Source organism: Gymnodraco acuticeps, unplaced genomic scaffold (genome assembly GCF_902827175.1).
Source record: "Gymnodraco acuticeps unplaced genomic scaffold, fGymAcu1.1, whole genome shotgun sequence".
Lineage (NCBI taxonomy): Eukaryota > Metazoa > Chordata > Actinopteri > Perciformes > Bathydraconidae > Gymnodraco > Gymnodraco acuticeps.
Genome location: NW_022990558.1, coordinates 1521721 through 1532673, shown reverse-complemented (window position 1 = coordinate 1532673; position 10953 = coordinate 1521721). Strand labels below are relative to the sequence as shown.

Sequence of the window (10953 nt, the reverse complement as noted above, 5' to 3'; positions counted from 1 at the left end):
CCACACATGATGGTTACTTGTTATTATTTAGGGCTGCCTGTATGGATCAGGTTTTTGCCAAAGCGAGCTCTTTTACTATAATAATAATATGTTATGTATTATATCAACCGTATTGGTACAATGAGCGACATCTAGTGACGGATTTTGGAACATTGATTTGATTTTTCTCATGGCAGTTAGACTCTAGAGACAAATCAGGGGACTTTATTTGTATTTTTAATCTGTGTCTGTCCATTTGGTGTAGTATTTGATCCAATATTACATTTGGTTTATATATTAGTCACTTTCTTATGGAATGCCAGGTTTTAGGCCTTGATTTGAACATTCAATCCTGAAAATAAAAAATCAACCAGATTAATGTTTCTTTAATCCTGACCTGACTAGAGTAGATAGTAAGTAAGTAAATCTGTATAGGAAGACGAGTTAAGGGATAGAGGAGAAAAGGTTATGGTATAATTACAGAGCCTGTCCATTTATAAATTGAGGAAATCAATGTTAGTCTGTTAACCAAAGTGCAGCCATCTAATAATGTACTATCTATTATTAAAGATCAGAGGAAAATAACAGAATGAGAGGGGTAAATCCAGAATAAAAAATAAAGAAGCAAAGAGATTGTAGAGCAGTGAGAAGGAAAAAAGCTCGGTGTGTCAATTCATTACATTGCCAGTATTTTTTGTTGTTGTGAAAAAAAAATCGCCCCCTCTGATTTTTTAACAGCCCCCTCAGTCATTTAATCCTGGAGCCGGGCCTGGGGCAGATCACGTACCAATCACGGCCCTCGCGTTTCAAACTGTCCGAAATGAGGTGCTACATCTGTAGCTTGTGGATTTACTCCAGGTGTAACTAAAGTCTGACTTAAGAGCTGATTATATTTCACATCATTCATCCACATCATTCATCCACAAGTAACTAAAGTTACTAAATAAATGTTGTGGAGTAAAAGTACACGATTGACCTCTGAATTGTAGTGGAGTAGAAGTACAAAGTAGCATACAATGGAAATACTCAAGTCAGTGTGAGAAAAAGTTTTTAGAGAGTACTTGTCCATGGACAAGTGAGTTTGGCAATTTACTTGTCCGAATACATTTTTCACTTGTCCAGAATGGACAAAAATTGGGGCCACTGGAATCTTCTTCTTCGCCATCGTATTTTACATTTTCCCACGGTTTTTATGACACCGCTAACGTAAGTGAGCGGTAAGATTTTACTGCATCACACAAAGGGTTGGGTATCGTTTGGATTTGAACGATTCCGGTTCTGCTTTTCGATTCCGGTTATTTTCGGTTCCGGTTCTTTGAGAAGGTCAAAATAAGTGCCATGACAAACTGGGAGAAAAATATATTTCTGAAAACATTAAGTCAAATCTGTATTCCTATTTACAAATCACTTCATACTGTTGAATTTCTTACAGTTATTGAATACAATTATATAAAAATAATCTCTGCATTGTTTAGTTAGTTCTAAGTGGTGCAGTTTGAGAATGTACAATTTGCCCAGTCTCCTCTGATGTTACACTGCAACCTGCCTGTGAGACAGAGTCCAACCACACATGTCCAACACATAGGACATAACCTAATAATACATTATATTTATAGCCTATAGGCCTAGCGCTTTTTTACAACTCAAAGACGCCTGCACGCATTTATTTAGCCTGCTCACTGTTTGTAAAAGAATATAAATAGTATTTTAATTTCAATAATGTAGCTACTTTCTATACCCTGCTTCATAAACAATACTGACATCCCTGTGCTCCTCCGAGTCTGGGGGTCCGAGGATGTGAGGACAGCGCAGGGACCCGACAGGGAGGCGTCTTTACTTCATAAAGGAAATGGCGTCAATTTACAACAAATGACTAAACGCTGAGAGAGAAGAGAGAGGAGAGAGGAGAGAGAGAAAAGAGAAGAGAGAGAGAGAGAGAGAGAGGAGGAGAGAGAGAGAGAGGAGAGAGAGTAGGAGAGAAGAGAGAGAGAGAGAGAGAGAGAAGAGAGAGATAGATAGAGAGTATTAGAGAGAGAGAGGTAGAGAGAATATAGATATATAGTATAGATTATATGATAAATAGATCTATCTCTCTCTCTCCTCTCACTCTCTCTCTATCTCTCTCATCTCGTTGTGTCTCTGGTCTCTCTCTCTCGTCTCTCTCTCTCTCTTTCTCTCTCTCTCCTCTCCTCTTCTCTTCACCTTTCCCTCTATCTCTTCTCCTTCTATCTCTCTCGTCTCTCCTCATCTTCTATTTAACTCTTTCCCTCCTCTTTATTTTTGTTTCCGATCCTTTCCTTGCCCCTCTTCTATCCTCCCTGTACCGGACAAGTGTTATTTGTTCTACTAGTTTTGCTTCCCAACCTGCACTGGTGCTACACTTCCTCCCGCCCCACCCCCCCCGTCTAACTGTACAGAAAGCGAGACGAGATGGCTTTTTCTTTAGGAATCGACAAGCAGAACCGAAACTAACATTTTAAACGACAATTGGCGACACGTACAATTTGCGAATGAGTTCCTGCCTTTTGTAAAATGAAAAGTATTATAATTTGTCAATAAATCAGGATCAGTCAGGGGGCGAAAACGTCACTTGTCCGCCGGACAAGTCAATTGAAAGATCTACTTGTCCGATATTGTAAATAACACGTCCCGGACGGTGGGACGTGTACTTTTTCGCACACTGCAAGTAAAGTACTACTATCTCAAAATTCTAGTTCAGTACAGTACTTGAATAAATGTACTTCCCACCTCTGGTCATCCCCAATGTTTAGTTTTTTGTATCAGTCAGATCAGGCTATTATCGGGTTAACACAGTTTAGTTTAATCCCAGCACAGACCTAAACACAAAACAATGTTGCCTCATCGCATTCAATTAAAACACTTTTTCGATATTGCCAGTGAATTATATTCTCTTCTCATGTGAACCCAAAGAAAAAGGTAGGTAAAACATAATCAACAAATGGTGCAAAGATGTCTTAAGATGTGTAAAACAGACTTTATTTATATTTGATAGAAGGTACAGAAAGTAATGATGTGACCAGGTCAGTGTAGGGGTGGGCACATGTTACTGACGGTATCGCATGTTCTTTGTTACGACCAGGCCAAAGCCCCTGCTCTGCCTCTTGATCTCCATTGTGGGGTAACCCACCTGTTGCCCCTGATCCACAACACAACATCTCTTTGGCAACAATAAAACACAAGAGACATGTTTTTGTTTTTTTCAATCCTCCCTCCTGTACTGGTACATTACATCAATACTCTTAAAAGTATTCTTGTCGAGATACAAAAATATTACAGACGGCTGTCTAGATGGTTCTATGCAAACAAACACTAGAAGACACTACATGTTGATCACAGAGCACTGTGCGCTCCAATACCCCATCAACACACCTTCCATTTCACTTCCTATCATTAACACACACAGAAAGCAAAGCATTGAAACATATCATGATCATGACATCATTCCCCATTGCCTTTAACAAGCTGATCAGACACATTAGACTTAACACTTAACTGATCTATCCCATCCCTGTGACTCTTCTTTCAAATCTGAAAAGAGTCAATATTTCAGCTTAATACCAAAATCATAGAACAAAACTGCTCCAAACAACGTCAGTGTAGCCAATATAGAAGCAGGAGACAGTAGCAATGAGCAATAGCTGGAACACACTAGATGTATGATGTGCTGATTTACATTATGTAACAGCATGTTTGTTCAGACAAAATAAGTATTTAACAGCTTTTATTATTGTTGTGCAAGTTGTTTGTATTTTAATGAAGTGGCCTGTAGGGCTGGGCAATATGATGATGACAGGGCTTCTATCCTTTGTAAGGGTCCATTTATGCTCATTTTCAGGTGTGCCTCTATTCTGATAACGTCCTTTCTTTTCTCGCACTGCCTGTGCTGCAGCCCCTCTTTTCACCCTCTGTCTGAAACCAGAGCCCAGTCTGCTCTGATTGGTAACCTAGACGACTCATTGGTGAACCGCTTAGAAACTTCCTGTCCCTGAGCCTAGCACGTATCATGTGTAGGAGCATTAGCCAATAGAAGCAAGAGTGTTACGTAGTGATGTCACTATGTTACATAAGTAAACAACTACTGCCACTGATATCTGTGGTTTCAAATTCATTATGTTTTAGCTTAGCTGGAGCTTTGCATCAATGTGACGAAGAACCTTGACTTTTCAGATGTTCTAATCTAGACAGTTATTTATTGACTCAATTCAATTGTGATTCAAAGTTCTGCAAAACGTACTTCAGCAGGAGGTACAGTATAACAAAACTGCAATATATAATATTTCATGTGCTGTGATTAAGATTTCATACATATTGCCCACCCGTATTGGCCCCTATTAGAGAACTCATCCATCATGTAGCATTCCATATCATGAATCATCGATATTGCTGAAAATGTGTTTTTGGCAGCAATAGGAAACATCAAAATGGATTTCCATGATCATGTGTCAAGACTAAAAGACAAAACTAAAAACGGTCCCTTTTTGTCTTTAATCAAATAATGTTTAAAGATGATGTTTTCTTATACTTAAAACCATGCATTGCTATTATAAAAAACTGTTTAATTAGTGAAGTCTGAAATGACTTCTTTCCTTATTGTCACTATAGTGTTTTGGATGTTTACAACAGGAGGGATTGGTTGTGATGGCGGTGCTGGCATTCAATTTGGTAGAGAGAATGAGCCACATGTATGTTAAAGAGTACAGTAATGGTCCTGATACAAAATAAATAGTCACAAAATATCACATTGTTCAGGTTTGATCAGCTGTTTCCATACAAAAACATTCTGAAACCAGACATGACCCATCAAAATTCCCATTGCTTCCTGCTTTCTTTTCCCTTTGTCTCTGAATGAACCCAAATATGAACATTATATTACTTGTGATACCTTAAGGATTCTTGTTGATATTTTTGAAGACAAGCAAAGCAATTTCCTACAAATTCTGTGGAGCTGTACAGTCTTCAAAGTGCTGATCCTCTGTTGAAAAGCCAAAAAGTGGAGGTGTCTTTGCCAAGCGACCGTTTGCACAGTTCAACTTTTCTTTTCTCTAAGTCCAGGTGGTTTCACACTCTCATGAATGCTTCCTGTCATAAATTAAGAAGTGAAAAAGGTGGAATATGTGTTGCTTTCCAGGTTTTCCAAGGTATGTCCTTCCATTGTGTCTCTTTGATCCGAAAAAATATGCACAATTCAAAGTATCCCCTACTTTCATAGATCTGTTTACATCATACACACAGTATATATTAATATTCTGTAATTTTGTATATATTAACCATTCTCTTTTCATTGTTCTAAACAGCTTAGGTCAGTAAGCACAACCTTTTCAAAAGTGTCCACAGGCGGTAAGAGGCACTGTCTTGTGTTTCTAAAACCTGACGTCAAGAAATAAATAAGAAGTCATGCTAGCAGGCCGAGTTGTTGTCACGGAGAGGCAGTAATTATCCACAGGTCATTATTCTTTGTCCCCATCCTCGCTGCTTCCTGCAAAACACAAAATGAGGCAAGGAGGTTTAATGAACACAATTCGGTCTGGGGCGATAAGCTGTTGCCACAATAATTGCTTTTTTAATGGGCTTGTCCCCCACATTGGCGTGCAGTCTAACACAAGAACAACGTAGCATCTTCTAAACAATATTATATATATATGTCCATACCTGTTTCTAACTATGTTAGAGTAACTCTTACAGTCGGGGCATAAATAAAAAAACAATTTTAATTCAGTTATCTTAATATTTTGAAATAAAATGCACTCTAAATTATGGGCAACTCAATATGGTTTTGGTGTTAACTGTCTAGGACACATTCAGAATCATAAGTCGGTTATCTTCAAATATCAATGCTGACTTTTTTAGACATTTTCTTTTTGTCCCTTAGTTCTGACATGCTATGTTTCCCAGTTTTAGTGTCATCGATCATTCAGTCACAACTGCTTTCAATCTGTTCAGAAATTCTATCTCCTTTTCATTCCTAAAAAATATGTATTAAGTTGTATGTATAGGCTACTATGTAAGAATCAAGTCAATAAAACCTAGTCCTAGTTCAAAGGAACCCACCTCCTGCAGAGTCCATATCAGAGTCCGAGATGTGTGTGATGGAGAAGCGGGACACGGTGGAGGGGGAGACAGTGAAGCGGGAGAACTGTACGGCTGGTTTGGGCTCCGAAGCTTTGGGGATGGAGCGTGGTGGGGGGGAGTCGGTTGCCGCTGAGGATGTTTGCAGAGGAAGCAGGGGGAAGTCGTCCTCCCACTCATACCCTGCACCTGGGAGCAGACAATAATATATTTAGGAAGGTATATTGCTAACTCAATTAGTTGTTATGAATGTAAAAACAAGCATCTTTGTATGTACTACATTTAAATGTTTTCTTGTACTTACTCTCTTCCGAGATGTTCCCATCTGAAGAGTCATCCGAGGCGTTAAGCCTTTCATGGGATTTGCTCCGTGAACTCTGTCCCTCTGATCCTAAAGGGAAGCCATGCTCAGCTAGCTCCTTAGTTGGGCTTTCCTAGTGGCAGACAGTGAAGGAGAACAAAGTTATAAAGACTTGAGACTTGAACAATTCAAGCTGTATGATACATTGCCACGAGGCTCCGCAGTTTGAAAAGCAAGCATTTCACTTGCTTTTTAGAGAGTGTTATATTGCAGCTAATGTATTAGCAAACTGCAACATTAGCATGCTACGTCAGGAAGGTTTGTCTGCCGTTTACCCAACAGAAAATGGCAGACAATACCCTTAATATGACATAAACACAAAAGCAATGAGTTCAAAAAGGTTAAAAAGGTTTGTAGAGCTGAATAATTGGTGATCATTTGCAATGAATGTTAAACTATGAGTGGCCTTTTCAGCCACAAGCTAACTTGAATTTATGCTAATATCAAAAACATTGATGAAGGTTTTATAAGTTCAGAACAGCCTCTCTTACCTGATCAAATAGGTAGACAGTGACATCATCAAAAAAGGACACCGTCTTCTTCTTGCGTTCAAGCTCCTCGTCCAGGTTTTCTGATGTCAGCAGGGTTGACAGCTTCAGAAGGCTCCGCAGTTTGTGGTCCTGGCTGTTGTCACTCACCACGATAGGCACTGGGTGGCACTCGTCATCGCTCTCGTCCCCTCCGCTCTGTTCCTGCACACTGTAGCTTCGCAGCTCCTCATCCGACTCGTCGCTGTCATCGGTGTCCACGTCCTCCACATCCCCCTCTTCCCCAGACCTGTGGCCCTCTGTGGCAGGGACTGGAAGGGGAGGAGAGGATGGAGGTGGTGGAGAGGATGAAGAAAACCTCCTGGTGTTTGCCCTGTGCTGCAAGGCTACCTCGTCTTTGGGTAAAGAGTGAAGGATTTCACCGGATATCCCTGATGGCCTGTTGTGAATTGTCTTGATCTCTGGCTCTTCTGCTGTTTTTAAATCTTGAGGCGAGTCTTCGGCTTCCTCCTCTACCTTGACAGTGGCGGTGCAATCTTCATTCAGGGCACCAATAGCCTCTTCCATTGCCCCCACAACTTCTGCTGCCCAGTCTCCTAAGGATGAACCCTCTTCCTGAGATGGCCATTCGTCCAGCCCACCTTCTGCTATTGAAGCATTGTCAGAAGACTCCAGAGGTAGCCCCAATACCTCATCGAGACCGCTCTCTACTGTCAAGTATGCAACCATCCCTGGTGGTGAATCCATTCCTCCTGTTGACATCTGTTCCATTTCAAGTTGTATGTCTTTGTTCACTTCAGTGTCCCTCAGCTCTTCCTCATCCTCCTCATTTTTTCTTTTTTCACCCTTATTTTCTCCCATGTGCTGTTCCTTTTCAACCATTTCCTCATGCCTTACTGTCTCTGAATGTTGTTCCGTGTCGTCCCTAGAATGCCTCTCATTCTCATAGTCTGAAAAGTAGGCAGAGTCTCTGTACGGAGTCTTATCACTAAGTGGTAAAAAGATGTGGTCGCCAGTCTGTGAGGCTCCTGAGGCCAAATCATTCCCCAATGAGGGTTCATCCTCTGTGGGCACTACTTTATCCTCACATCCATGACCCTCCTCCTCCTCCTCCTCCTCCTCCTCCTCCTCCTCCTCCTCCTCCTCCTCCTCCTCCTCCTCCTCCTCAAGGCTTGCGTCAAGAGTGGGCTTCCCCAACGGTTGTTCACGGGGTTCATGGGGCTCTTTGAGTACAAACTCAGGGCTTTCGTTATTTTCTGTGTCATAGCCACTGTCCATAGCTTTAGGTGAGCTGGAAGGGTTGGAGGACGCAGGGCTGAAGCCTTCACAAGACCCGGCGGCAGATGGCAGATCCATGGAATCCATGGAATCGGGAGTTCCTACCTGCTTATGTATCGACTTGAAGGCAGGAGAGGCGTTCAGCTCGCTGGTATCATCTGCAAAGATGCCTGAGGTAACGTCAGTGATATCGTCAGTGTTGTCATCCTCCTCCTCGTCATCACTGCAGTCGAGTATGTCAGCAAGACTTACACTGGAGCCTCCTCGGTCGACACCGCTGTCACCGTTTTGACTAATCTCAGACTGTGGATCTGTGAGGGCCACCATCACATGCATGTTGTCAGCTGGAGGGGGAGTGGTTATAGCCGTTGCCAGGCTCACTTCTTCCTCTATAGGTTCTGTCTGTCTTTGAATGATTGAATTGTCCTTGATTACATCCTCCCTCTTTTCTTTGAAGTGTGAATCACCCATTGTCAGATCAACATAATGCTCTTCTCTGTCCTCACTCTTCATCAAGGCAGGTTTGGCCACAATGGGACCCCCTGGAGCTGGTGATAGATTGATCATCTCATCATTGCTTGGGGTGTCAACGGCCTTATCGCTGATGTAGCTGCTGTGAGTGTAGCTGTGACTGTAGCTGTGACTGTAGCTGTTGTTTCTGACTAGCAAGCCTGTGAGCGGGTCAACAAAGTGCGAGTGGCAGCACTCTCCAGATGCTGGCACCTGAGTCTCACTTTCATGGCACAGGTAGAGATAGGGGTTGCAGTTGTCTGATTGCACCATTGGGGGATGTTTACTCAGACTAAGGCAAGCACTGTTATCTTTTACCTGTTGGGGCTCAAGATAGTCAATGTGTTTGGGAAGCGAGTGGAAGGCCAGGCTTTGCTCCTCCGGCCAGGAGTCTTCAATGTCTGTACTTGGCATCGTGTAGTGGAAATCTACGTAAGCATCCTGCCTGCAGCTGTGGCTAGCGCGTCTTTGGTGACTGCTGTGGCGGTGTTTTGAAGGCCAAGTGTTGCAGGTGTGTCTCTCAACAAATATGTCCTCTTCTTCTTCCTCCTCTGTGTCACTGTCTCTGTGCCCGATGAAGAGTGCCCCCTCCGTCTCCATGTTAATACTGACAGAGTGGCTGTTATGCCTGGTGTGGCTGGGCATCGTCTTCCTCAGGGAGCCCATCATGTCGTAGTAGCCCCCTGTCATGTTCTTTCCTATGATGGAGTTCTGACTTGTGTTCAGATATGGGTCTCTGTAGGCCTGTTGAGGTGCACTGCCTACGACGGGGGCTACACCTAGCTGGTTATCGAACTCCCCCAACGCCTGGCGCAGGCTCCTTGACCCCCAGCTTTCCTGATGGCGCTCACTGGAGGACTCATGTCCAATAAGATAGTGATCCATCCCCAATGGCGGTGAGTGCTCATAGTAGTAACCCCCATCTCTGTCTTTATAGGACACGTAGTGACTAGACTCCCAGGGTTGCAGTGGGCTATTGTCCAGAACTTGCCCTAAAAGGGGCTCCATTGTCAGAGAGATGGCAGGACTTGAGTCATTTGAGTCGTACATATCAGACTTATTGATATCTGCTGACCAATAGGGATCCATGTTGTTGCCCTGTGACGGGCAGACCATGCACTCACCTGAGTCTGCACTTCCTGTCAGAAAGCTCCCACTGCTGCCCTGGTAGTCTGGGCTGTAGGAGCACATGGTGTAGTCCAGATCAATGTTACAGTCTACTGGCTCTTCAATGCGGATGTAGTATTCACTGTTTACTGAGGGGCTATGGGCACTAAGAACAGGGAGTACGCCTGGAGCATGCAGATGTTTGGATTGGTAGTAAGGAGAAACTCCATGGCTTCTCTCCATGGGGCAGCCTCCCACAATGCCCCCGGGTGGGTAAAATGCTTCCTGATAATGATGGTTGACCTGACTCAAGGCACCAGAGGAGTCCGGGGCTCTATACGACTGGTTTGCTCTGGCTTGTTCCCATTTGTACTCAAAGTTTAGGCCGTGGCTGGTCTCAGTGACTGTTAGTATATCATCTCCAGACTCAGAGTGGTAGCCATCAGCAGCTGAAAATTGCTCAAGGAGAGGGAAAGATGAGGAGGTTGAGGAGGGGTGGGTTTGTGACATTGCCAGGGCACATCGGTGGCTGTTGAATACGGTGTTGGGGCGCAGGGAGTTCCATCGCCTCTCAAAGTCCTCTTCGGCCTCACTGGCCCCCTTGGCACACAGGTAGCTGAGCAGCAGGTGGACTTCCTCTGCAGTAGGTCTCTGGTCAGGTTGGAGCCAACAGAACTGCATCACCTCATACCTGAGGGATCCAAGCATAACACAAGTCATATACACATATAAGAGAAAACAGGTAGTTCCAGCAGATAACACCAACCGGTGCAATATTATGTAATGTGCCTTCAAGCGACCAAGAAATTAAGACAACAACAATTTTTTGAAAGGGAATCAAAACCAGTAGAATAAGCATAATAATTAGAGCCTGTAGAATAAATAAGAATCCAATTATCATAGACGGAATTAGCATGTGTTGCTTTGAATGTGTTCAATGTAAGAACTGTACATGCTTTGAACTTGTTTCTGGCCCAGGCTCTCGTCATCTCACACCTAGACTACTGCAACTCCCTCCTGGCTGGTCTACCTGCATGTGCCATCCGACCTCTGCAGCTCATCCAGAATGCAGCGGCTCGTCTGGTCTTCAACCTTCCTAAATGTTCCCACACCACGCCGCTCCTCCGCTCCCTTCACTGGCTT

General features: G+C 43.3%; 1 protein-coding gene across 1 annotated transcript in view; it reads right to left on the bottom strand.

The window, feature by feature from the left end:
- Positions 1-2954: 2954 nt before the first annotated feature.
- Positions 2955-10953, bottom strand: part of aatkb (apoptosis-associated tyrosine kinase b) — an 81452-nt gene continuing 73453 nt past the window's right edge. The window contains exons 12-15 of the mRNA XM_034227509.1: positions 6919-10501; positions 6371-6500; positions 6049-6255; positions 2955-5476 (exon numbers count right to left, since the gene is read on the bottom strand). Of these exons, the coding sequence (XP_034083400.1) occupies positions 5448-5476; positions 6049-6255; positions 6371-6500; positions 6919-10501 (3949 nt within the window). The 3' untranslated portion in view covers positions 2955-5447. The remainder of the gene's footprint in view (positions 5477-6048; positions 6256-6370; positions 6501-6918; positions 10502-10953) is intronic.